The sequence below is a fragment of the Colius striatus genome, chromosome 2 (genome assembly GCF_028858725.1).
Source record: "Colius striatus isolate bColStr4 chromosome 2, bColStr4.1.hap1, whole genome shotgun sequence".
NCBI lineage: Eukaryota > Metazoa > Chordata > Aves > Coliiformes > Coliidae > Colius > Colius striatus.
Genome location: NC_084760.1, coordinates 19,258,602 through 19,285,430, shown reverse-complemented (window position 1 = coordinate 19,285,430; position 26,829 = coordinate 19,258,602). Strand labels below are relative to the sequence as shown.

Below are 26,829 nucleotides of genomic sequence, written 5' to 3'. Positions count from 1 at the left end.
TATAGGAAATGAGTGTAAGTCCTAAAATGTACATGATTGCATGAACAGTGTCCTTTTTATCATTACAAATCTGTGTCTTCTATACTGATGCTATTCACAATTCAAAATTTATAACTAACATACTGGTTTTTTTTCAGTAGTCAAAAACAAGAAGCAGAGTTAGTTCTATTCCTCTTTACTGATCCCTGTAAATCCAGAAAAAGAAGCTGTTCTGTTTGAAGATTAATAGCAATTAACTGTATAACACATTGATGAAATCACCTTAGAATTGCTATATTAAATACGTTCCAATTAGACAGTAATGAGCATGAAGAACAAACACTTTGCATTTAGATATACTTTGCCAAAAGACAAGGATTTTTCTCCCTAGAGGCAAAAATCTGCAACCCAAAACAATTATGTTTTACTAAACAAGGCGAGCATACTGTCATCCAACTTTGTAATCACCAGATTTAATTTGAGTACACAGTGAGAGTTACTGTTGCCAAACACTTACTATGAATGGACTATAGCATTGTGTATTTTGAGCATAATCTGTACAAAAAAATTAGACAGCTATTGACTCTGTCTCCTTAAGGACCAGACACTTTGCATGCTCTATAGAGACCTACTTTTCTTATAAATAGGATTCTTATCTGTTCAGTAACTTCACTGATTTGAAGCAGACTGACTTTTTTATTGACTTTCTTTTTGCCACCAATGTACAGATAGAAAACCTTCTTGTATCCTTCTGTATTCTCAGCTCTAGCTGAGTTTTTCCTTTCCTAATTTCAAATCTGCACACCTAGGAAACTGTTTAATATTCCTCCTAAGTAATCCATCCCTACTCCTTTCACCACATGTTTGCTTCTTGTCTGCATATGGGTTTGTTTACGTGGTTCTTATTCATCCTTCCTGATCTGCCATACCTTCTAGACCGTTGTCTTCCTTGAACAATGATTAGCAGTACCTAGAACAAAGCTGCTACCAGACTAAGGTTTAATTGGTTAAAGTTTGGCTTAAGGCTCTAGTTAGTAGATGGTGAGTCACTTTGAGAGGAAAAAGAATATTTATGTCCTGAACTTGGCTTTCAGGAGAGGATGAGGGAAGTAGCAGTCTAGACTTGACACTTCAAGTGAAGTACTTAATAAGATTACACCTCACTGTTCTATGCTCTTTCTGGCCCAGGAAATCTTTACTAAAAGGTGCTGAAGCTCAACAAGTATAGTTAGTGTCCTTTCCCTACAATAAGTCTAATTTATAACATGAGCATTTCAACACTTCTCAGGAAAATACCTAATGTAAATTTGCCCTGTCATGATGGTGTGTTCACTGAACCTAAAATTATCAAAACTTATGCAAGCCATCTAATCATTAAGCTAAATGACAGATCTAACTGCATCCACATTTAGTACAGAAACACAGTTCTGTCAATATACATGTTAAATTTGTTCTTGGCTTGCCAATAGGTTTTGTCCTTTCTTGATACATAAGATACATCTTGCTTTGACATCTCAGGGAGTGTACCATGAGATTCCTCCCCTGTAACTCTAAATAAATATACATTTCAGTTAATAGTATAGTGCTCTTTTCCTCTGGATATCAATAACAAGGATTACAGACAGAGGTTTGAATGCAGATGTAATCATTGCCAGAGTCAGATGGCAGTATGAAACTATAGAATTAGGTGGGAAGAAAACTCTCTCCTTTTACATTGATTGGATCTTGTGGGACTTTTTTTGTTAGGTCAGCCTGCTATATAAATAGCAGAGCAGAGTTTTCATTGTCACATAGACAAGATGAACAACAGGTTCTGAGGCCTAGGATAAACTGGCATTGAAGATAAAATAGAAGATGAGTTATTTAAGCCAAGATTTTAACTTGGTTTAACATACAGGATAAGTGCACCCTTAGTCACTTAAAAATGTCAGTTTGTACTGAGTTCATAGAGAAGACAAGATTGTAAGGGTGTATCTGGGATTAAGAGAATAGTTATTTAGAATTAAGGAATAATTACTACTCTGCAAAAATTATAACTGACTTTCACAACAAAAAGTGATTTCATGGTACTTAGTCGTTTTTAGACATCTTTTGGATCAGATGTCCAATAAAGGGAGGTTTGAATTAGAATTTTGAATTTATATATCTCAGTTTAATACACATTCTATTTTAGCCATCAAAATATTATTCTGAGTATGGGGTGAAGGTATAAAGGTGTTGATAGGTGGGAAGCTGCAAGGCACCCTCTGTGAGAAGAGACCAATGCTGTCTCATGCCAGACACAGACAGTTCCATCTGGCTCCAGTGGACCCATGGTTGAGCCCCTCAGCCAAGGTGGTTGCACCTCCTCTGAGTGAAGACTGGGGAGCTGAGAAACAATTGTGAACACTAAGGTCAAAGGAGGGAGAGGACGTGCTTCAGGTGCTGGAGCAGATTTTTCTGCAGCACATGGAGGAGTCCACAGTGGAGTATGTATTACCTTGCAGCCTGTGGAAAGCACTCTCCACACAAGCCATCATCAACGCTGCAGTTCATGAAGGACCCTACATAGAAACAGGTGATTATTTCCTGGAGGACTATGGCCTGTGGAGAGCTCTTACTGAAGCAGGTATATCTGAGAAGGACTGCAGCCTGGGGAGACAACCCATTCAGGAGCAAGCCATTAGTGTTAGGAGGAAGGAACAGTAAAGAGAAGCTGTTATGGATTAAGAACAACCTCCCATTCCCTATCTCCCTGAGCCACTTGGGATTTGGAATGACATTGAGACAGTGAAGGGAAGAGAGGAGGAGCAGGGAGTGGAGAGACAAGCAGAAAGTGCTTCTCTATTTTATCTCAGTTTCTTAACATCTAAAAATCTCTTTTAATTGACAGTAAAATATAGTAATTTTACCCAAATCAACTCTGTTTTGGCCATGATGATAACTAGTAAGTGATCTCCCTGTCTTTATCTTGACCCATGACTTTTTTGATCTTTATTTTCTTTTGTCCTGATGCTGAGGATGTCATGGTTTAAGTCCAGACAGAAATAAAGGTGCCTACAGCTGCTCATTCACTCACACTACTTGTGGTAGGATGGGGAGGAGAAAAAATAATCGAAGGCTTCATGGATTGAGACAGGGACAGGAGGGGCTTGCTCACCAGTTATAATCCTGGGGAAAACAAACTCAACTATTCAACTTGGGCAAGAAAACAAAATCAATTTAATCTGCCAACAATGACAACAGAGAAAAAAACAGAGTAAGATGATAAGAAAGTACTACCAGCCCTTTAAGACCTCCTTCCTCTACCCTTCCCTTCTTTGAGGGTCAGATCTCTGCTCCCTATCTCTGCCTCCTACCCCTCAGCAGCACAAGGGAACAGGGAATAGTGTTCATGCTCAGAACCTCATGGATGGTCAATCCTTCTTCCTCAGGGTAGGAAGGACTTTTCATGTTCTCTCCCTGCTGCAATGTGTCATCCCTCCCACAGGATACAGTCCCTAATGAACCTTTCCAACATGAGTCCTTCCCAAGGCTGCAGCTCCTCACAGACTCCTCCTCCACCGTGGGTCTTCTCCTTTGCAGCACAACTCCAGGTAAATTCTGCTCCAATGTCACCACCCCACAGAATCACAGCTCCTCTGGGCACAGCTGTCCCCTCTGTCCTGGGTTCTTCCACCAGCTGCCAGCAGATCTCAGCTCCACTGTTACCCTCCATGACTTGCAGGAGGACAGCTGCCATCTCACCATCAGATGAAGGGCTGGGGGTTCTCTGCTCCAGCACACCTCCTATCTTCCTTTACTGACCTTGGGGTCTACATGATCATTTCTCTCTCATCCCACTCCTTCCACCTCCTCCACTCACTGCAGATTTTCCCTTCTTATATGTGGCAGAGGCACTCAATTGGTCTGGCTTTGGTCAGAGGTGAGTCCAACTTAAAGCCAAGGGAAATTTCAAGCAACTTTCTAGAGGGGCCACCACTGTAGCCCCTACACCTATTACCAAAAACATGGCTGCACACCTACCCAACACAGAGGGTGACAGAGAGAGGCTGGGTGAGTAACTGGCAACTGGCCAACCCAACACTGTTTAGGAAAAACCTATAGTCTTTGCAAGAGATCTTAGAATTATTTAGCTAGTTTCAAACAAGAAAATCTGAAAATACACTTAAGAATTACCAAGCCTGTCAATGAAGGCAGTAATGACTTTGTAATCTTAGAATCCTTTCAAAAGAAGGAATTAGGAATTATAAAATGAAATTCTACAGTCAAAAAAATTTGTACTCTTATTAAACCCTTTTTACAGCAGACCTCTTAACCCAGACACTTATGGTTTATACTTGAATATAAATTAAAGGTTTCATGAACATGAAAAATATTTCACATGAGGTATGTCTGAATCATCTGGATTACACTTTGACATAAGGTTGTTCATATGGTAAGATTTATAAAGAGATTAAGACCTCAATGATGAAAATGACCTTCAGGGTAAGTGATCACAATATGTTATGTTTAATTACTTATTCCTAAGATGCTGTATTGCACTGCTGAAGAAAAAGTAACATTAGCATTTTAATTAAACATTTTTTTAACATCAAACTCAGTGGAATACACATCTATGTACTTTTTCTTGTTTTATCCTTTACAGAATTGCATGCCGATGTACATTCAGAATGCAATATCACATTGATTTGTGATAATGAAGATATAGCTATAGTAAGTGATTATATTTCCTTGTTTTGCTTTTAGTTTTAAATTGCTGATTATATTCTATTTAATTTGGAATTTCATAAATGGTCATAGGAGTTCCACATCTTTGCACTGTATCTTCAAATTCTCTGATAAAGGTTTGGTAACATACCAAGCCAAAATTAAATCTGACATGGCCTTTCATTCTCCTTTCATTTCCTTAGATTATGAGCAAATTTCCTGTCTTTACTGTAACATTTTTGAAATCAAAGGATTCTGGAATTTTATAGAAAAAAAACAATCCCTGAGCAAGATACACTTAGAAGAATATCTTAGTGCTAAAAGATGACTGTGTAAGTCTGGTGTTTTCTTGCCCCCAAAAATGTATCATCTATATACATTAAGTCTCATATTTGATAAATTACAAAGCATATGTTTAGAGTTGCTTATGTCTTTACAACATTTGCAGTACAAATTCAATGAATGAATGGCTGGCTCTTTGAACAAACAAGGTTTCAGATTCAGTGTCTCAGGAGGTATATTTCAGCTTTATTTTTGTATCTAACATTCAAGTATCATCAATGTAAAAACAATAAACAGTACCTACTGTGATCTGGAATAAAGAGCTATACTTAGAACTTTCAGCCACTGTTTTTTTCAACTGGTTTTACAAACCAGGCCAGGTTTTTCCCATGTAAAGGTGGGAGGTATGGAATGAGAATGATCAGACTGGGGAATTATATCACAGGCTGGAATGGGTAGAGAAAAGAAATTGTGCTGAAAGAATGCAGAAATGATACCAATTGAGACAGACAATTGTAAACACTTCAAACAGAGTCATTTGACCCCATATATTTTTAGGTTACTTAAGCTGGATGTATTAAAACATGAAGTAGGAACTACTTGTTCTAGAGCATGTAGAGCATTTAAATAAATGGCAATATTATTTTAGTGAAATTTTACCACATCTCTTCCCATTAAATATTTCATCATTAGTTCTGTAAAAATGTAAAGATTAACATTAAAAGCAAAAATGTCAAAGTGTTGCTATGGTTCTGTGCAAATTCAAATGAAAGGGTAGCATTATTTATGTTTGTAAACTTTAACTATGGTAATACTTTTTTTTCCTTTTGGTTGAATTCAGAAAATATTTTCCACTATACATTTTCTCCATAAACTTATTTCACCTGAATGTATGAAGAAATCATAAATCAAGTCTTAATGTAATTAATATCTTGAGCAACTTAGCAAAGTTCTGTTTAAATTAGTATTGATTTACCCTCCTGTAAAGAGATGATTCTGTGTGCTTTTCCTTTGTTGGAAAAGGCCAGGTTTTACCCGTTTTTTTTTAAATTATTATTATTTTATAGCAATGACCTCAGCTAACATTTCCAATGTGGTAGAAAGCCAGCCATACCTGTGAATCCAGGGGGACATAAACACCGATAGCCTCCAAGCCTGTTGATGCAGGTTCCTCCATGCAAACAAGGCAAAGTTTCACACTCATTTATATCCATCTCGCACAGAGACCCATAGTATCCAGGTTTACAACTACAAATGAATCTTCAGAAAAAGGAAAATCAACTAAGCAAAGAGATCTAAACAACATGATCTATTCAAATATTCTGAAGTTATACATATGTCCTTATGTCAAGTGGTCTCCCTAATCACACATACTAAAATAATTAACAGACTTTCTTATTTCCATTTTCCTGAAGCAAGCAAAGTAATTCATTCCTTGTTAAACTAATAAAAAAGATGTGCACAGCTTTAACGGAAGATATAAGGAATTACTAATTTTTTTTTACACAAATCTCCGAACAACTACACAATGTTGTGGAATAAACACAAGATATAATATTTTCTCTTGCATACACTAAACTTTTAGTAAACATTTACATTAGAAAAGGTCATTGTTGAAAGAAAGAAAAAAGGTAATGAGAAGAAGAACACGTTGTACTGAAGACAGTTTGCCTTCTATTTTCCTCTCAGATCACATAAGAAACAAATAACTTGCTCAGCAGCTTTTGTCTACCTCATTTTAACACTGACGTCATAGGCTGATAGTCAAACCACAAGACAACAAACAGACTTTATAAGTAAAGAAATCAGAGAATTGCTTTTCATGTAGTAGTTACTAACCTGTTTATAAGATCCAGACAAGTTCCATTGTTTTTGCAGGGTCTTGATAGACATTCATTAATCTCCACTTCACATAGTGTCCCAGTAAAGCCATGTTGGCAGGAGCATCTAGGAAAAAGAATGTCACTATAATACTTTTACTCTAAGACAAAATTATTTGGGGAAAATATGGCAGATTGAGAGATATGAATTATGAGGTTCCAAAACTTCATTTATTTTCTTCTTATCATTACAAAATGCTGTACTTTAACAGGCTGCACAAAACTATGGTAACTACAGCCCAGGAAATAAGATTTTTGTCATTATTAGTTACAAGCCACAGACTTTCTCCTTGCTAAACCATGACACTTACCTGTAATGATTAACCCCGTCCACACAGAGGCCTCCATTCTGGCATGGATGGGAAATGCACTCATCACTGTTAACTTCACAGTAAGTACCCTCAAATCCTGAAATAAAGATATCAACTGTGATTGAGTGAATCCTACTACCTAGTGTGATTACAAGAGATGTAGATTCACTTGGAAGTTTGGTTGTCTAAGCTTAGGACTAACTTAGAAAATGCAAGTGATGGGCCTGAGAAACCTCATCTGCTCTTGAAGCTGTTCAAGGAAGAGCTGAAAGAAGCATCAGTAGTGACTACCCATTCTCTTGGGAGCATCAAAGCTGAGGCTGTTTGTCTTTAGAATCTAACTGACCTTTGTTGTAGCCATGCACATGCCTAGCCACGTGTCTGTTTATCTTCATTCTTGACTTCAGCTTTCAGACTAACTCCTCAGCTTGACCTTGGACCTGTCCAATTCCCTGTAGCCTTGACAAGACAACTGGCATATTAAATTGTTCCTGGACAATCACTGGCACAGCTCATTCAGATACCATCAGATAGTAGCCTTGGCAATGAAGTCCCTGACCTGGTAACCTTGATAAGACTCCTGGCTTACCTTTGCTTCTGAAGCAGCTAGCCCTCACTGCTCTCTGACTCTAAGATCAGAGGCAGCAAGTGGATGCAATCCTAAAATAACATTCTCCAATTAGTTTTGTTACTTAGCTTCAACAAGTCAATTTTCAGAGAGCATAAGAAGTCTTAACATGCTTTAAAATAAAGGATGGAAAATAAAGCCTGGACTGTATTTCAAAATAACTCTTCAGTTATAGTCACTTGTATTATTATGACATTATTCTTCAGAAAAATCATGAGTGTGAAGTGGGTATATATTTACTTGTATATATAACTCCACTATTTGTATGGAGTTTTACATAAACTTAATGATAGAATTGTCATACTAGGGAAAAAATTCTCTGCCCCAGTGTACTGCTTTGAAGCAGCTCCCTCAGCACAGGTGAACTTGTTATATTCTGAATGTCTTAGCTTATTATTTACAAATGAACTAGAGTGAACAATCCCAATAATTTTCTTATCTCTAGTATGTATAATCTGCATCTTAATACTGCAACTGGAGCCTTCATCTATATTTGCCTGAAGTTTGATTAAAGAAAAAAGGACTAACTTGGGCTGTGACATGTTAATTCAATGTTTAGTGTTAGAGCTTCTTTTGACATGTACTAACCTGGTGCCACTGAATAAGACCAGAAAATACAATGTCATGTTTCTTTAACTCTGATTTGAGTAAGAAATTGAAGAGCATAATGAATGTGAGAGACCAGGACTGCAGTATTATTTATAGCCATTTTTCTTATCTGTGACTTATAATTTACTTGTAATGTTTGGCATCTCTGAAACTAGCTTCTGTTACAGAGTAGAAAGCTGTGTCAATAGACAGAGGAAATAGAACTTCACTGAGAGAAAGACACTGAAAGAGGAAGTTGTATAGATAGATATATGGAAAGATATATAGATGGTTTTTAGTTTCATAAAGTAATCAGAAAAGGGTGTGAAGCTAACAACGAACAAATTAAAAAATACTATCAACTTATACAGAATAGTTTCTTATTCTTTTGTGGTACTATATAGTATCTTTCTAAGAAAACAAACCCAGAGCTGTTAGATTAAAATAAATAAACAGGAATATTAAGGTTATTAATCATGCTGCTTCTCATCCTCACTTCTCTGTGGATGTTTTATAGACATTTTGAAGTAAATAGTACTGAAGTGAATATATTTAACACCATTTAGACATATTTTTTAATTGTGATTTTACACATTTTGAGCCCATAGTAAAACATAGCTACCTTGAAAAGATATAAAGCAAGTAAACGCACAGTAGCTATGCTACTTCATCAATTATTTATAAATTTGGAGAAAAAAGTCACAAAATTTTACTGGCTATTTCCCACATTAAATTCAGTGTAATATCTTTTGCCAGCTGACAGAAATTATCTTGCTCATTTTTACTAAAAAAGTAAATCTTTATTTTCATAAAGACATATACTGTTAAAAATGGTAAAACTATTTAGAGGATTTTTTTTAGATACACAGTGCAATTAATTATGTTACAAAAAAATTAGACTTTTTAATTTTTTTTTTGTAATTTTGATACGTAAGTGCAATTTTTAGAATAATGTAATATATTAGGTTGTTTTGTACAACCTACAACTTCTGTACAAAAAGCTGTGATCTTCTTGGATACTCCCATTAAAAATCATTTATGGATGCAAGTTTTACAGTCATGTAGATATGTTCCCAAATTATTTCATGTGTTGCAAGAGAAAGGAAAAAAGACAATAGGGGAGAAAATGATTTAAAATGTTTAACATGTCAGATACTTTACTGAAATAAACATTTTTCAGTTGCAAGGAACTTTGCAGTTTGTAAAAAAGCATTCACTAAATGATTTCAACAAAACTTAATTTCTAGTTCATACTATGAATACATTTAATCTGTTTGAACTGTAAAAAAAATATTTTAAGTAAACTATTGTGTAAAGTGGTGCATTACTGGAAAAGTTGACAAATGGTGCTGTGATGTATTGCTACTGCGATGTATTGTTACTGTAGTCATGTATAGTACCATGCATATGTAGTAATATGCACAGTTAAATGTCTGCTACTGACAATCAGTGAAGCTTAAGATTCAAACTGTAAATCAATAACATATGTAAAGGATTGGATGTAGCCCTCCAACCATATACTTGGCAAGCTAGCTTTTCCACTTGTCAAATCCAAATGACTCCTTAAAAATGCAATTTTTGAACATATTGCTATTTATTTGAACTTGGTTCAAACCATTATGAACTTTTAAAAGATGTCTCTAATCAATGGGGAAGATCACATGGCTCACATTTTTACTTCTGTATACCTCTCTAATTTAATTAAATATCTGGTCCAGATTTTGAATATGGAATTAAAGAAACAAGTGTAATTTTTTTTTCTAGCTGGACAAATGTCATTGTAAAGTCCAACAAATAAACATAATGTTTTTATTTATGAAATATATTTTAGTGTTTTTTCTGTCACATTAGAGAAAGACATAAACAGAATCTCATTGGTATTACCAATTATCCACATATTAAATCATAGAAAGAGACAGAATTTGTTTAAAACTTTTATTTATCATTTTAGGGAAAATATATAGCTTTTTGTTTTGAGGAAGTTTCATAGCAACAGCAACTATAAGAGTTTCAGAAAATAACGGAGATGAAAAACAATGACAAACCATCACAATTCTTTGTGTTCAACAGTTTTCTTTTAATTCTGTGTATTTTTAACAGTTCAGTTAGCATGTAAGTCACCTGAGATCTAAAAATATTTGTATTCTATGGAGAACATCCCAGAGTAGGTCACCTAATCTCAAACCCTATTTTTTTCTTACACTGAATATTAGCACTAGTGGTTGTGACAGCATGCTCAAATTTGCTTACAATTTATGTGCAGGTAGAATGAGACATTTATTTGGGTTTATAGAAATTCCAACATCCTATGGTAGTTTGGCTATTGGTGGATGAAGACCTAAATGTCGTTACTTAAGGTGAGAGAGATCCTATTTTCCTTCTGTTTCCCTGAAATACAGGAAACAGCTATTGCATGTTTCCATTCTATCCATGGGATTTCTGTGAGCTTCAAAGTGCATGACTATGCGAGACAGAGAAGCTATACATCTGCCATTAGTTATGGTCATTTTCATCTCCTTATTTCATTACAGAGAAATATAGAATTTAACTCTGCAGATGCCTCAGATGACTAATGGGATGTTTTTCCCATAATTTCTCTACTGTTTTTCTGATTATAACAATATCACGGATTATATTTGTCTCCTCACATGAACCATTTACAAATCAATGCTTGTAAGCAGCAGAGCTATCACAATGGTCCCATAATTATTAGTGCAGGTATTTAGGTTATTCAGTACAACATAGGTAGGTACGCATATAAAAAATGAAAGGTGTGTGAAATGTTAGATATTGTAAAAAAGGTATTTTCCTTTGTACATTATGCATGCATAAGAAATTGTTGCTGAAGGGCTTAGAAATCTGACAATGGCAATCTCTAAGTTATATAACTTCTGTTCTTAAACATTTGCTTATTAGTTCTGCTTGATACTATAAATTTTAGGCATTGCAAGAATTTTCACTTAGTCTTATCTGAGACACGGGCTGAAAAATATTTTGTCTCAGTTAAAAGCTTCTAGACATGAGATACTATAGAGCAAATAAAAATAATCATTAGAATGCCAGGACAAACTGTATTAAAAAAAGGTGTCATGGGAAAGAGTTGTCATCAATAGTCTGATAAAGGAGTGGAAAAGTTCTGGAAAGAACTGATTAAAACAAGGACTTCAGAAACTGCCTTAAAGCATCAAGAAAGGAATCATAAAATCTTGCGTTTGGTAAAAGTACTTGGAAGATAAAGAAAAAATAAGATGACTAATTCCAGTACAAAGTGTAGCTGTTTTTTCTCATTAGAGATGCCACAGTACTCTCCTTAGGTCTCCAGAACTCCTTTCTCCAGAACAAGACACTCTAAAACGTGTGGTTGCAACCTTATGACCCATGTAATTCTATTGCATAAACCAGGTTTTCAGCTTCTTGGCTTCCAGTTTTATCTTTAAAAATACCGTGAGCACAAGTAAAATTACAAAACTTTTGACTACTTGTGTGCTATAATGACAAAAATTGCTTCTATCCATTCTTTTGTTTCACTCCTCTTTAAAATGGTGTGTTCCCTAGAAGTTTGGAGATTACAAAATTTTCTACAGAAATCTATGCAACAAGCAACTGGTAAGGAATTCAGTCCATCTACCATGTAAACAAATTGCCCTAAATTGCCTATATAGTAAGCACAGTGACATAAAAATGTCTATAGCATTAGTCATTTGATTCTATCTGGTTTTGGATGACATGAATTACCTCAGAAAACTGCTTTCTTCTTCATCAACCATAAACAGAAAACAGAGGGACTACCTCAATATATACTGTATACTTGTATGCATACATCTTCAGTGTAAAACTGTGAACATCTACATGAGGTCAAATTAATGCAGATTTCCTGGGGTATTGGTTTCGATAAGAAATACATTTCATTGATTTAATTTCCCTTCTGAGTTTCCTAACTGATTAAATGTTATAGAATTAACAAATGCTCACCAAATAACCCATATTTTCAAAGGGGAAGGTAAAACTTTGGTGTGAATACTTTCTCTCTCTGTATATAAATATATATATATTTATATATATATGCAATATATGGTGTATTTACAGATGTTTCCTGAGAATATTGCTTCTATTGCAATACACATCCTTAGTTCAAGGTATTACTTGGACTAATGAAAGAAGATTCGTATCTATTTTTTTTAAAAAGGGGTTAGTTTCTATCTCATCATAAAAGAAGCAGTAATTCTAAAAACCCTCTGAATTCAAAAACCTTGTCCTTCCCTTCCTGTCTTTGTCTCAGAAACAACGGTATCTGGTATTCCTACTAACCTTGCCTTGCTTTAGTGCCTAGATATATCTACTAATAATTCTCACAGAACAGTAAATCACTGTTAAAAAAAGTTATTAGAAAACACTAAATGTCTTCTGGCTCATGGTTTATGTTGGCAAGTTATTTTGTCTTGTTAATTCTCCGTAACATTTATGTGCTTGTATTTTCCCTGGTTTCACATTTCTCTGTGATAACTGTTACCTTTTGTCTCCAGTTTCATCATTAAGTTGCCTATTCAATAATCTTAGCTGATCTTTCACTCCGTATTTGCATGCCCTGTCATAGTTTTCCTTCACTTTGAATACATCTTTTTCAGTAATTTCTTCTTAGAACCCAGTTGTTCTCAGAAAACTGCACCGTTTTTACTTAATTTTCCTTTTTTCCCTTCAAGTTTCCTTCATGAAAGGAACACGTGCCCTTGCCATTATTTAGAACAGCATTGTCTAATGTTCATCCTCTAGTTTACTTGCTAGTTCATTTAGGTACACAGTTGAGTTTCTCTTTGGATCTTTTCATGTAGACTCTGGGTAATTTCTGAACAGTTGATCAGGCTCAACTACAAATATTTCTAAAGTATTTATATTCCATAGTTTTGCTCATGTTTCTTATCTTTCTCTATTGTTCTCTGAAATTTTTATTTCTATTATTAATTCCAAGAACAAAATTCTTTAGCAACAGAAAAATACATAGATAAATGAAAAAATAAAAAAAAATGGCTATTTGTCCTAAGTTGTCATTTCCTCTTCTGTTTCATTTGCATTTAGTATGTAGCATTTGAAAAGAAACTAATGACAGGATTCAATATTTGCTATACACATATACATGTACCTTTCTTGGGAAAATTGCTCTTAGGCAATGATTTCTAAACTTTTACAATTATGGTCTACCCTATAACATTCCGGCAATCATGAATACATCGGCAAACAATGGTAGAGATCATATTTTTTATAGCTGTTTAACCTTCCAATATTGACAACTTTAAATTAAACTCATAATCTGACACTGTTCTGCAATCTATGAGAGCCTAGTTTTACATTATTAATGTTATAATCTGACTCTTTCCAGGAAGTAAACCTCTACAGCTAGGGCAGACATTTCAAAACGAAGTTCTACTTTTATACTGTTTATAGAATTTTTAAAAACTTAAATCAAAACCAGACAACTAACTCACCAACATGCATGAAAGACAAAGATGTGTAGTTTTGCCTTATGCTACTACTAACCATGACTTAATTATCTCCCTATCAATTTGCTGTAATAATTCTGTCCTAGGCTAATGTCTTTCATCAAGTTTGATTGTACATAATTTTTATTCCATCAGCTTTTATATTCTTTGCCCTAGTATGGCATCTTAATTCCATCTCTCTGTAGTCAGTGAATATTCTCTTTTTATTCTGAATAAGTATCAAAGTCAATAGCAGGATTTGTAGTCCTATTGTATCCATCTCAAGTATGGATTCCTGAAGATAATATTTAGAATTTGGTAAGCACAGATACACTTTGCAACTCTTGCTAAAGATTTATACCTTCTAAAGACTGGACTCTTAACCACTGGCAAGGTGCCATTTGATACTAAGTCAGGTATCCTGGAGTAATTTATGTCAGTGTGACTTCCCTTTGTGATCAGATCTGCAATTGTGACAGTTTTATTGTGAGAGAAAGGGAGGCACATGACAGACAGAAATAGAATAAAAGAAAAGACAACTGCAGTAATAGATTTCCATAAACAACTTTTAATTAAATTTCTGCATTTTACTGTCTTTTGGTTTTTGATAGCACCCTGAATAAATGGTTGAAGTTTGCTTAGCATGAATGACTTATTTCATTAATTATGCCCTTTATGCCTTTTCAATTTTGAAATATTTTTAACTTTCCAAGATTTATTAGCAATGCATGATACTCCCTGAAGATGCCTAACTGCAAGCTCCAAGAATCCATGAGAATTGTAGTTGGTATTGCTTTAGATTTTCAAGAAACTATGCACAAAACTGTTTTGAAAAAACTCTTTTGAGGAATGTTAAGAAAAGGCTTGAACTACATGCCTCTCTACAGGTAATAGCTAAGAAAGGTTTAAAAATCAATACATTGTACTAAAAGCTGTTTTTAAAAAGTAACTTTTCTAAAATCTACTTCAATAAGCAACATGTTTACCACCTCAGTAACTTTTATATTTTAAAAATCAGTAACTTGTGGTAGTATTTGTCTTAATATTAAAAAACCCCAAACTATAAATACTGATGACTTCTATGTATTCAAAGAATCACAGAATGGCAGGAGTTGGAAAGGAACTTTTGAGATCATCTAGTCCAACCCCTATTCCAGAGCAGGACCAACTAGATCAGGTCACACAGGAACACATTCAGGTGTGTTTTGAATATCTCCAGAGAAGGAGACTCCACATCCTCCCTGGGAAGCCTGTGCCAGGGCTCCCTCACCCTCACAGTAAAATAGTTTTTCCATACGCTTAAATGAAAGTTTTTGTGTTCCAGCTTCCTTTCAGTATCCCTTGTGCTGTCACCAGATACAGCAGAAGAAGGGATGCCTCAACCTCCTGACATCAACCACTTAGATATTTGTAAATATTAATGAGATTCTCCATCAGTCTCCTCCAGGCTGAACTGTCCCAGTTCCCACAGCCTTTCGTCATATGAAAGATGTTCCAGTCCCCTGATCATCTTGATGGCCCTGTGCTGGACCACTGCAGAAGTTCTCGGTCCTTCTTGAGATGGGGAGCCCAGAACTGGACACAGGACTCCAGATCAGGCCTCAGCAGGGCAGAACAGAGGGAGAGCAGAACCACCCTTGATCTGCTAGCCACGTTCTTCTTGATACATCCCAGGGTGCCATTGGCCTTCTTGGCCATGAGGGCACATTGCTGGCTCATAGTTTATTATCAACCAGGCATAAATTCCAAATTCAATAATCATACTCTCTCTAATTAAATTTTCACTTTAATTTTAATTTGTTAATCTAACCTTCAATTCCTATGCAAAATTGAACAGTTGTGTTCTGCATAGTTAAACTGTTGCTCGGTTCCACTTTAGTCGTTCTTGTACATCCAGGTAGAGATTGTGTCTTTTAAGCCATGGTCCAGGAAAGCTGTCAACACCTGATGTGATTTTTGCTTGTTGTGTGTACAGAGAGTCGTCCACTCTATCCATTGGGTAGGGGACGATTACTCCCCTGATGTGCCAGGCCTTCCTGACAGCTCAGCAGGAAAATGAACCATTTCCAATTTGCTCTAGTTTTTGTACTTTTATCAATTTGTATATATTTTGTCTGTTTCTGCTTGTCTGTTTTGTCAATTTAGTTTGCTAATTTTGTTGGACAAGTGTATGTCTATGTAATTTCTTCTAATAGAAGAAATTAATAGTAGGCAAATTGACAGTTATCGTACCAGTCTTTTAACATAAGCAATAGACCTACTGTAATTCATGAAGATTTCATGTACTTTGAAAGTTATAAATTGTTACTTTCACTGAAGATAGCATTAAATTCAACACATATTTGCAACATTTTTGCAGCTCAATAGACAACAGAAAAGATTAACTATACAAATTCTTACCTGTTTTGCAAATGCACATTGGATTTCCATCAACTTGTGCTAAGCAGGTTGAATTGTTTATGCATGGATTGTAAGGCAGCTCACAGGGACTGAAGCGCTGGTGGCAGAAATCACCAGTGTAAAATGGAGGACAAATGCATACAAACTGTCCTGGCTTAACAGATTCATAACAGGTGGCCCCATTCAAGCATGGTTCAGAATCACATTCATTTATATCTTCACTACAGTCTGGTCCTGTCCACCCTGCTGTACACATGCATCTGAAAAAAAATTTTAAAGAAGAGTTGTCAAGGTGGCACAATGAAAATCAGCAATTCAGTCAATTCTGTTACAACTATCTCCATTTTAAAGAAAAAAATTTGAAATCTTTTTTTTTTTTCCCTGTGCATAGTTTTTTCCTTCCAATTTTATCAGTCTGCACTACGAATAAGTTACCTTCAGATTCTTCTACCAGGATGTATCTGAGCAAAAGCAAAATCACTTCTAAATCACAGGATTTACTCACTTGGAGAACCACCTAGTTTAGGTAATGCTGACAGAGTTATATGTGGATCTTCTTAAAGATGAAGCAACACCTCAAATAATCAAGTATGGAATGTAGATATCTTTAAGCTTCGGTATCAGAATTTTTTTTTTACATATATGGTAGTAGGTGTCAATTAGATACTTCAGCATTTGAAATTAAATGCACCAGGTAGCATTCAACACACTTTTAAGAAAAAGTAGGAACCCAAAGGCACTATATGTGATAGAAAGGTCCTCTTTTCATCATATTGTCTTTAATGTCTGTTGTTGTAAACACCTGTTATTGACAACACAGAAAACGTGGACAAAAATTTACACTACATTTGACTGCAAATAATCTATCTTTATAAATTAGATAAATGTCTCTTTACAACATAAACATTATAAAATTCTAGAAATTCAAAGATTATAATTTGCTATTGATTTCACAGTTTTCAGAGAATCCTCATTAGCCTCAAAAAAAGCAAGCTCTATGGGCTTTAAAATATGTATGTTCTTGTTACTTCCACTGATGACAGAACTAAATTTAACATAAATTAATGCTCTGTGGTTGGTTGTGGTGTTTAATTTCCCTGTCACATGAAAGGAAATGGGTAATATTAAGAAACTTTATAATTTGAAAATTCTGAGCGTTTTAGCAGTAAGGATTCAAAAAAATGGGTTACTACGTTTTTGAAGACAAATAGTTGTAACTATCAAAAGACATTCAGGCATTCTTAAAATAATTATGACAAAACCCACATTTGAGAACTTATTTACCAGTCACAGTACTCAAATCACACTTTTGGAACTATGGTTATAAACATGTTTTGTTAGTGTGTTTAAGGATATCAAACATATCTGCTTTTGCAATACAAGGGTAGCTTCAAACTGGTATCTAGAGGCAATACTCACTGAATAATGCTGAATAACAGTGCACCCATTGCTCATTGCTTTGTTAATTTTCTTCTAAGGAGTCAATCTATAAAAGCATGAGTATCTATTACAAATTAAGTATTTCCAAATCACTGACTGGATATAGAAGAACATTCTGTCCCAATAGATCAGATCAAATATTTTAGATGTTGATTGTTGTACAACTGCTCATTTTTTTCTTGACTTCTTAAGCAAAGTTCTGAATAAATTACTACCACAACAAAGTGATATGTAGTGGTTTGTAGCTTGGAAAGCTCATTAAATGGAGCCAATTTCACTTCAGATTATGAGAACGGGGTTCAGTTCTTAACTGATTCAACTGTTACGGGTATAACTGAGGGGCAGAGGAGCAAACATAAAACATGCTCCATTCACTTTTTTTACCTAATGAGTTTCATAACTGCCTTTGAGTTATCAGAACTGTTTTGTATGGCCACAGGGAACATTATGTCAGATGAAGATCACTGAAACAGCAATTACCTACACTACACAACTAGCTAGTCCTCCTCTGAATGCATCCCAACTACCAACCGAGATGCAAAGGTCAGTATTAATGTAAAGGAGACAATAACATAGTATAGATAAGAGTACAATAATACTAAAAGTTTCTGATGGTCTGATCAAATGTTAAATGATATATACAAGGGTTTACCTTGAGGTCTAGTTTCAAGATTAAAGACAGTATTTTTTCTGTATCAGAACTGCTATTTAAACAAGGTAAGGAAGTGTAAGAGTATTAAAAGATATACCAGAATTTTTTTAACTGTAGATTATCAGTTAAGCTAATAGACTTGTTATTCTTGCAAGTTATCTAGTCAGAAAGCAAAATCTAAACAAACCACCTTTTTCAAAATGACTATTTCGTTCACATTAGAAAAATCAAACTGATTCCTAGGATGCTCAAGGAAATAAAAGAGTTAGTATATGCTTTTATGAGACCACTCGTAAACTCAGATTACAATTTCTAAGAGTGCTAGCAGAGTACAATTAAAGTTTGCGTGTATCTCCTAAAGAGAGAATTATAAATATCACAGACATTCCCTATGTAACTTTATGTTTATTCCTAAATAATTTAAAAATCATATCAATTTTTTAAAATTAATTCCCCAGTATTTGGTGTTCAAATAATGTTAAGTTTTATAAAAAAATCTCTAAAACTGCAAGTTATATGTATAAAAACTATCATATTAATGAAACGGTAATCAAAACCTCTTTGAGCATAAAAGTTTGCTATTGTCTATAAATTCCTATGCTGTATTTGCCTGGAATATATTCAGAGGGTTTTTTTTAGAAACTGAATAAATCTAAAAGATGTATATTTAGTATAAAAGCAACATAAAGCTAAACAAATAGAACTCTAAATAACTTTGGGCATCTGAAACAATTTTATCATTGCTAATCTCAAAAAGTTAATCTTCTCTTAAGAATAAATACCACCAACATTTTTATTCACACATAGTCATAAATTCTGAAGCTAGTTTTTACAAGGCTTTTCTTCAAATAATTAAGGAATTTATGAAAGTCTCACAAAATTACAAAAATTAAATCCCTAAATAAGGCATGTCATATTTAAAAATTAACCATGAAAACATTTTATCTCTATATTTTCTTCTAAATAATCAAATTTAAGTATTTCCATTGATAATTCAAAATCAAATAACTCATGTTTATTTTATTTAAATAATGTAAGCCTCACACAATGTTTTGACTATGACATAAGTAAATGTCCTCCAACACATATAGATAAGCTTTCAGAAATATTATCTGTTGACTTTCCATACATGTCTCTATAGATTTGAAAGCTTTCCAAACAGAAATAAATAAAAGAAGGTAATAAAAATATACGATATAAACTATATGTATGAGTTTGTATTTTACTACCTGTTTAATATTACGGTCAGTTAAAAATTACAAGCTATAGTCATGAATGGTACTCGTGACTAATGTTAATGCTTTAACTTCTTTTATCTCTATATTATGGGTATGGCTTATTTGGTTCTTATCTGCTTGGAAACTCCATTTTTATTTTTTTTCCTCGGATTGCAGCAAAATATATTGGTATCACTTGCCTTATATTCTACCTAATAGGCTTTAAGGAATCAAATACAGGGAAGGGTCTTAAGCGTTTCTGAATGGTTGATGTTGGAAAAATACTTTGAGATTCATGCAGTCCCCTCTGCTCAGAACAAGGCCAACTAGAGATTTCTCAGGTCTGTGTCCAGTGTTGTTTAGAGTATATCTCCAAAGATGGAGACTCCACTACTGCCCTGGACAACCAGTTCCAGCACCTGACCACTCTCACATTAAAAAGACATTTTCTTATCTTAGAGTTGAATTTCCATTTTTGTCTACTACCTCTTGTCCTGTCACTGGATACCGCTGAAAACAGTCTGTCTCCAACATCTTCACTCTCTTTCATCATTTATTTACACATATTGACAAGATCTTCCCTGAACCAAAGCCATTTTTCATCATGCCAACTGAAACAACAACCTACTCTGAATCTTAAGAGTTCTAAAGTGATTTTCTGTCTATTAGAAAATCCTTTTGGTGAGCTCATTCCAACCTAGCTCAGTTAGAAGCACTGGAAAATAGACAAAGCTTGACAAAAGCAGTAATGAAGATGTTTATATCACAGCAGAACCAATTTCAGGAGATCTTTTTTTGCTTTCAGACATCTACAACAGAACAGAAGAAACCAGTCTTCTCAGTCCTCTGTATTTGTATCAAATTTTCAGAAAATATCAGTCAAAACACTTGCTTTTGCCACAGATGCAGACATTTCTACAGAAAAAAAATGGATTAAATTAAATAAGGTATTCAAGATGCAGCACAACATTTTTTTTTCCTTAGCAATTCAATCAAAGCAACAGGAATATTAAGAAGAACCCTCAGATATGCTGTAGCTATCATTCACTGACCTCTTTATTTGACAGGATCTTGCTGAGAAATGGCAAGATGCTCGATGAAGTTTAGGTTGACCTATTAATTATACAATACACACAACAATAGTCTATTCTACAGTAAAAGTTTATAATGTCTAGTCCATCCAATCAAATCAACTAGCAGCCTGAAGAATTGAAAAGTGAATTTATTTCTTGTAAATTGGAGACCACTGGATCATCTGAAGCAGTAAAATGAGAGCTCATTTTCAATGTATACATAGCTTAGAATTTATAGCACCAACACACACCACAAAGCTCTAAAGATATGCCCTTCCAGTCACCACAGAGGCTTTAAATGCTCATCTATCTCTCTCTTGCCTCCCATAAAGACTTTCTTTTATTCTCAGAAAGTTCAATGAGCTTTTTTTCTCAGGCACTTATCTGACCCATCTTACATACTCCAATAGTTTTCACCTACAAAACCCTGTTAGGAGTTTCTCCCTTATGCTCTTCTAGTCTTACTAGTTCTTCACTCTCATATATCACTTATAGATGTTCTCCTCAAAATCCACTCTTGCCTTTTCTTCTTCCTGATGAATTTATCTGAGCTTCTCTTTATCATCACTTCCGTTATTCCTTCTCTATTTTCTTCCTAGAGGTCTCCATTTGTAACCTATCAAATGTGACACATTAACTAATTAGAGAGGTCAGGATTGGCGGCAGCATAGGCTGCAGTGCTGAAGCCCTGTCAGAACTCACAATATGGAGTGATATGATCCAGTTGATGAGTAGAACCAGGATCCTGAATTTTAGGAGAGCAAACTTTCAGTTGTTTAAGGAATTAGCAGATGAAACCCAATAGTAAAGAATCTTGAGAGACAAAGGAACTGAACAGAGATGGCCGCTCTTCAAGTACATTTTTCTTAGAGTATAAAAGCTCTTGATTTCCACATGTAAGAAATCAGGAAAGGAAGGCAGGAGACCAGCATGGGCTAGTAAAGACCTCATGGACAAACTGAAGAAAGGAATGCATATGCAATGAAATAGGGCACATATATTCCTGGAAAAATACAGGATATTACCTGGATGTATTAGAGTTGAATTTATCAAGGGATGCAAAGAAAAATAAGAAGAACTTTTACAAGTATGTTATCTAGGAGAGGAAGATTAAAGAAAATGTACCTCTGTGAAAAAAAAGACAGAAGAATTGGGGCCAACCAAAGTGGAGAAAGATGAGGTACTCAACCATTCTTTTGCCTCAGTTTTCCATGCCAGTCTTTCTTCCCCATCTCTCAAGCCTTTGAATCTCATGAGAAGGACTAGGAGAATTAAGTCCTTCCAATGATAGGAGGAAGTCTGGAAGAAATTTTTTACAGTAAGTATAGTGAGATACTGGGAAAATTTGCCCAAAGAAGTTGAGGATGCCCTATCATTAGAAATGTTCCTATGTCAAGTTGAACAGGACTTTGAGCAACTACATCTAGTGAAAGATCTCCCTGTCCATGGAAGAGGGTTTGGACTAGATGATCCTTAAAGATCCCTCCCAAAACAAACCATTCTATGATTCTGTGATACTATGAATTTTGCCACTGCTTGTATAAGCCCCTAAGCTGTGTGTTGACTCAGCAGTGCAGTAGCTCAGTCTTTGATGGTTGCTGGTTCATTCACTGTGCTGCAGCCTAGTGACTGCTGTATGCCATGCTCCAGCTGCAGCTCTAGGAATAGTCCCACTAGGAGGGAGTGACAACCCTCCTCTGCCCACATTTACAGTCATTGCCTAACAAAGCATAGGACTTTTTGTTAGGAGGGCTGGAGGTTATAGCCAGACTGCAGCTGGCAGCCATGCAGAAAGAAGTGTACTGTGACAGGAAAGCACACAAGACTAAGAATGAAGCTAGTTTCTCAATCTGATTTGCATTACAAAAGTAATAGTACTTTTTATTCAACTCTTTTTTACATACTCTTAAGTGAGACATATATAGTAATCTTTATGAGTAGTAGCAATGGGTGGAATGTTTGAATGATCAAGGTAAAGCCATAAAGGATAATAATGGCAAAGACTAAAGTTACTATTTACTTTATTACTGTGATTAAGAAGGTAGGATCAATTAACTTCTGAAATAAAAGTGCAGTGTTATAAATTTATTCACTCATTACCCTTTTCCGAGGTGTGCCAGAAAGATTCTTGTTAATATGAATAACAAGATTTTTTTCAACACAGATGCTTTCTACTTCAAATTCCTGTACTGAATCATAGAGTTCAGTGCAGATGTACAACCAGTCCCCAAAGTCCACCTGACTAATGTAAGGAGTGCCAGGCATTGTGAAAGTATTACAGTATCATAACTTAGGAGACCATTATTTCTTTAGGAATAGCATGTCTTCCTGTTTGCATTTGTCCTAAGCAACTCTTAACTTAAAAAGAAAGCAAATATACATATATTTAACTGGATTTTAGATAAATCTTGGATGTGTTTAGGTGCTGTCCCAGTCAAAAATGGCACATAAGTAGGTTAGATATAAGCCTTTCAGCTTTGCCTTTGAGAAATATTAGGACACCTTTCATTATTATGGTTCATTATATTTGAACTTGATTTTAAAGGTCCTTTCCAACCTAAATGATTCTATGATTACAACATCATCCTTCATTATTACAATTACTACAATAGGTATCATCACTTTTTGTAAACTGAGTTATTAATTTGAGCACAGGGACTGGAGACTGAATTACCTGCTCATCTTCTCAGTTCAGTGCTAGGAAGTGGTATTAAACTACCATCACAGTATTTAGTTAGGAAGCTCAGCTCCTTGGACTGTCAATCTGACAATAGGAAGTTTCATTAGCAATGAAATAAATATTAGCTTGGTTTGATTTCAGGGATGAAGATCAGGGCATAAAAAGATTAAACAAAGGAAGAAATAGTTAAGCAGCTGATCAATTATCCAGCAGTTTTGATCCTTCAATATGCTCATATCTGCTATGACCAGATGTTAAATATCTTTCCAAACTGCACAAATGTCTACAGCAAGAAAGTAACTACTCAAAAGAAATATTACCTCTTACCCTCTCCTGTTACAAAATATCATCTTAATCCCATTTTTAAAAGTCATAAGAAAAGATGAGTGTCCAGATTTCACTGGTTGTGCCTATGCAGCAGCAGATATCTTCTTTTAGATACCTATCCCGGACAGGTCATAAAGAAAGGAGCCAAAGGCTATGCCCTCATAGTACAGCACAAATAGAGATGTGTGAAGCAAAAGACTTGGTGCATACCTGATATAAACACTGTGTATGTTTTGACTGGTTTACTTCAGGCTAGTTCTAGTCTTGTGCCATAAACTGAATATCCTGTAGTATTTGCATCACATGACATTCTCTGAGTGTATTCTCTAATTTGATTTCATCCAAATTTATTCCAGTTTTCATGTATATGATCATATGACATAAACTAGTGTCTTTGTGTGGCCAGGTTTTGGTAGTGCGTGTCTACAGGGATGGCTTCTTAAAAAAAAACAAACAAAAAAATCCACCACCTGCTAGAATCTTCTCTATCTGATAGGACCTCCTCCGACTGTGGGGCTGGTGTGATCACCTCCATCTTGTCCCACACTTCCTCTTATACACTACAGATTTCCCTTCTTAGGTAGTGATGGCAGAGGTGCCAGATTATCCCACCTGCGCTAGAGGAGGGTCCAATTCAGGGCTGGGGGAAGTTTCAAGAACTCATTACATCCACCTATTATCAAGGAAAAAGTGGCTCCACACAAACCCAATACAGTAAGGAATGTCTCCATCTACTTATCTTTATTGGCTATAAAACATACAGTGCAGGTAGGCTTATGAATTTAGGGTTCTATCAGATCTATCACATACATGAAGATCTATCTAGACCAAACCATTTTTCTCAAATTGGAAAATACTATCTAATAGTCTAGATAATTCCTGTATTTTTTACTATTAAATTCTGTCGGTTGAGTTTTTTTGTACTATGCTATCTTCTTCAATTTGATATACTGTAAATCCCTGACATTTCAGAGGCAGCTCTATTTCTTTACTAAAAAGTAGTCCAACAGTGAACAATTTAGCATAAATTTCTTATAGAACTGAAGAAAAAAAAAACGTTTTAAGAGATTTTAAAATTTCAATCTGATATAGTTTATGTAATTTTAATAATAATAATTTTAATAATCATAATGATAAATACTTCTTCCTGTTAGCTTTATGTATTCCTGAGCACAGAAACAACTGAGTCATTGTCTTTAAAAAAGCAGGCATAAAATTGATGTATCAGATATGTAACTCTTAATTTTTATCACATCCTACTCAAAGTATGAGACCATAAACAGAAGGCTCCACGGCAATTGCTTGATTTCTCCTTAGTTTTTACCCTTTCCAAGGGATAGATCTATACTTTTATAATATATTCCTGATGCATATGTTAAAAAAATCTATTTGTATTTTGTCATTCTTAAGAAAGATTAATATGTCTTTTTCTGCTATTATATTTGTGAATTAGAAATCAGAAATATTATCCCTTTTACACAGAAAACATGAAGTAGAATACAAGTAAATACATAAAATTCACAAATACAGTACACTGAACCTTTTTGGCTTGTTCTTAAAGCTGGAAATAGAATTGGATATAGATTCCAAACTAGAGAAAAAGGATTTGGGAGACACATGGCTGGAAAGAGAGATTAAAAGATTACATTTCTGCTCCTAATAATAGTATGAAAGAGTGCCTTTTGCACGTTTGATGCATACAGAAGAACTTTAGAGGGTTTAGGTAGTCTTCATTCCCATCAAGTTTAATTGTTTCAGCCTTTTTATCCTTGTCTTTTTTTTCATTTTTTTTAGAATATATTTTCTCTGTTCTGTGTACTTTTGTTCCCATGGTCCTCTGCTCACATTCTTCCTTTTGGTGAAATACTTAAAATTTATTCCTAATATTCTGTGTATTCAAGGACATGATACAAAGAAAAAATATTTTAGAGGAACAAACGGTCAAAGTTGCATTGACTTTTTTTCCAGATATTTCTTCCTTAATCCTCTATCTAAAGCAATGGATTCATACGCTCACAAAGTAGCATTCAGCTCAATGAGACAGCAAGCTATATTTCAGCTTTTACATTAAGCTCTAGTTCAGCTGCAATGTTTTAAGAAACAGAGTTTTATGTCTTACAAAGAGTATTTCAGTTTTCAACTCCCATTTTTTTAATGCAGATTTTTGGTTCTTTTTTCTTTTTCCGTTTACCTAAATAAAAATACATCTTGTATCAGACTGGATGCAACTTTCAAACTATTGGACCACAGAGATGAAGTACACCCAGTTCCTTTTCAGATCAATCAAATTATTTGCATATTTATCTCAAGAAGGATTTTGCAGCAAATCCTCCTATCTATAAGTCCAAATGAAATTGTATTGTTTTTTGTTTCATCCAGGAAAAGTTAAAATAACTCAAATTCACTAATAAGACTGTCACTAGAGGGCAGTCTCATTAGAAGAAATGTTTGCACTTGAAAAACAACACAGAATACTTTGAATAGTTTTAATTAGGAAAGACAACAAAACAAGTAAAACATTATTATTACTGTCACTCAGGTCATAGTGCTATAAACCACAAAATATCAATGGTCTTGTTCATAGACCATGACCATGTAGAAAACAATTGGTAAAGTCCTTTCCCATTAGCCTTACGTCCTGAAACTCCTATTTTATATGCAGCAGAAATGAATACATTAAAAAAAGAAAATCACATTTTGGGAGTATATTTTTTTTACTTTACAGTTTTCATTATTGTCTAGGATACTAGAAAAAACTGCTTAACATGTTCAAGATTTTAAAAACAAATTATAAAAAGATTTTAAAAAAACCAAAACAAATCAACCCTTAAAAGACAGGAACTTCCAAATTATCCAAGTTATATCAGAAGGGCATCATAGTAGTAAGAAAAAGTTGGAATGCAGCTTAGCAAGTTAGCACACAATACAGGGTAAAGAGAAGGAAAGATCTGTCTTAATTTGTGTTCAGTGTGTAAAATTATTTCCTGAGTAGCAGCATTAATTTCTTAAATTACTTCAGACTCCCATATAAGATGTCCATGCATTCTGGCATGTGAAGCTGTTCTTTTGAGTAACAGTCATTGATGAAGTAAAACTGCTTTAGGCTTCATTCCATTTCTGACAAAATGTAAAGGGAAAAAGACATACATTCCTTTTTATCTTACCATCTGTTGTCACTAACATCAAGAACTGCATTCTTTGCCTGTGTG

At 34.7% G+C, this 26,829-nt stretch overlaps 1 protein-coding gene across 1 annotated transcript in view; it reads right to left on the bottom strand.

Moving 5' to 3' along the window:
* The window catches only part of EYS (eyes shut homolog), a 900,402-nt gene that overhangs the window by 447,406 nt on the left and 426,167 nt on the right, over positions 1-26,829 (bottom strand). Inside the window, exons 23-26 of the mRNA XM_061989098.1 lie at positions 16,232-16,491; positions 7,142-7,238; positions 6,790-6,897; positions 6,065-6,210 (exon numbers count right to left, since the gene is read on the bottom strand). Of these exons, the coding sequence (XP_061845082.1) occupies positions 6,065-6,210; positions 6,790-6,897; positions 7,142-7,238; positions 16,232-16,491 (611 nt within the window). The remainder of the gene's footprint in view (positions 1-6,064; positions 6,211-6,789; positions 6,898-7,141; positions 7,239-16,231; positions 16,492-26,829) is intronic.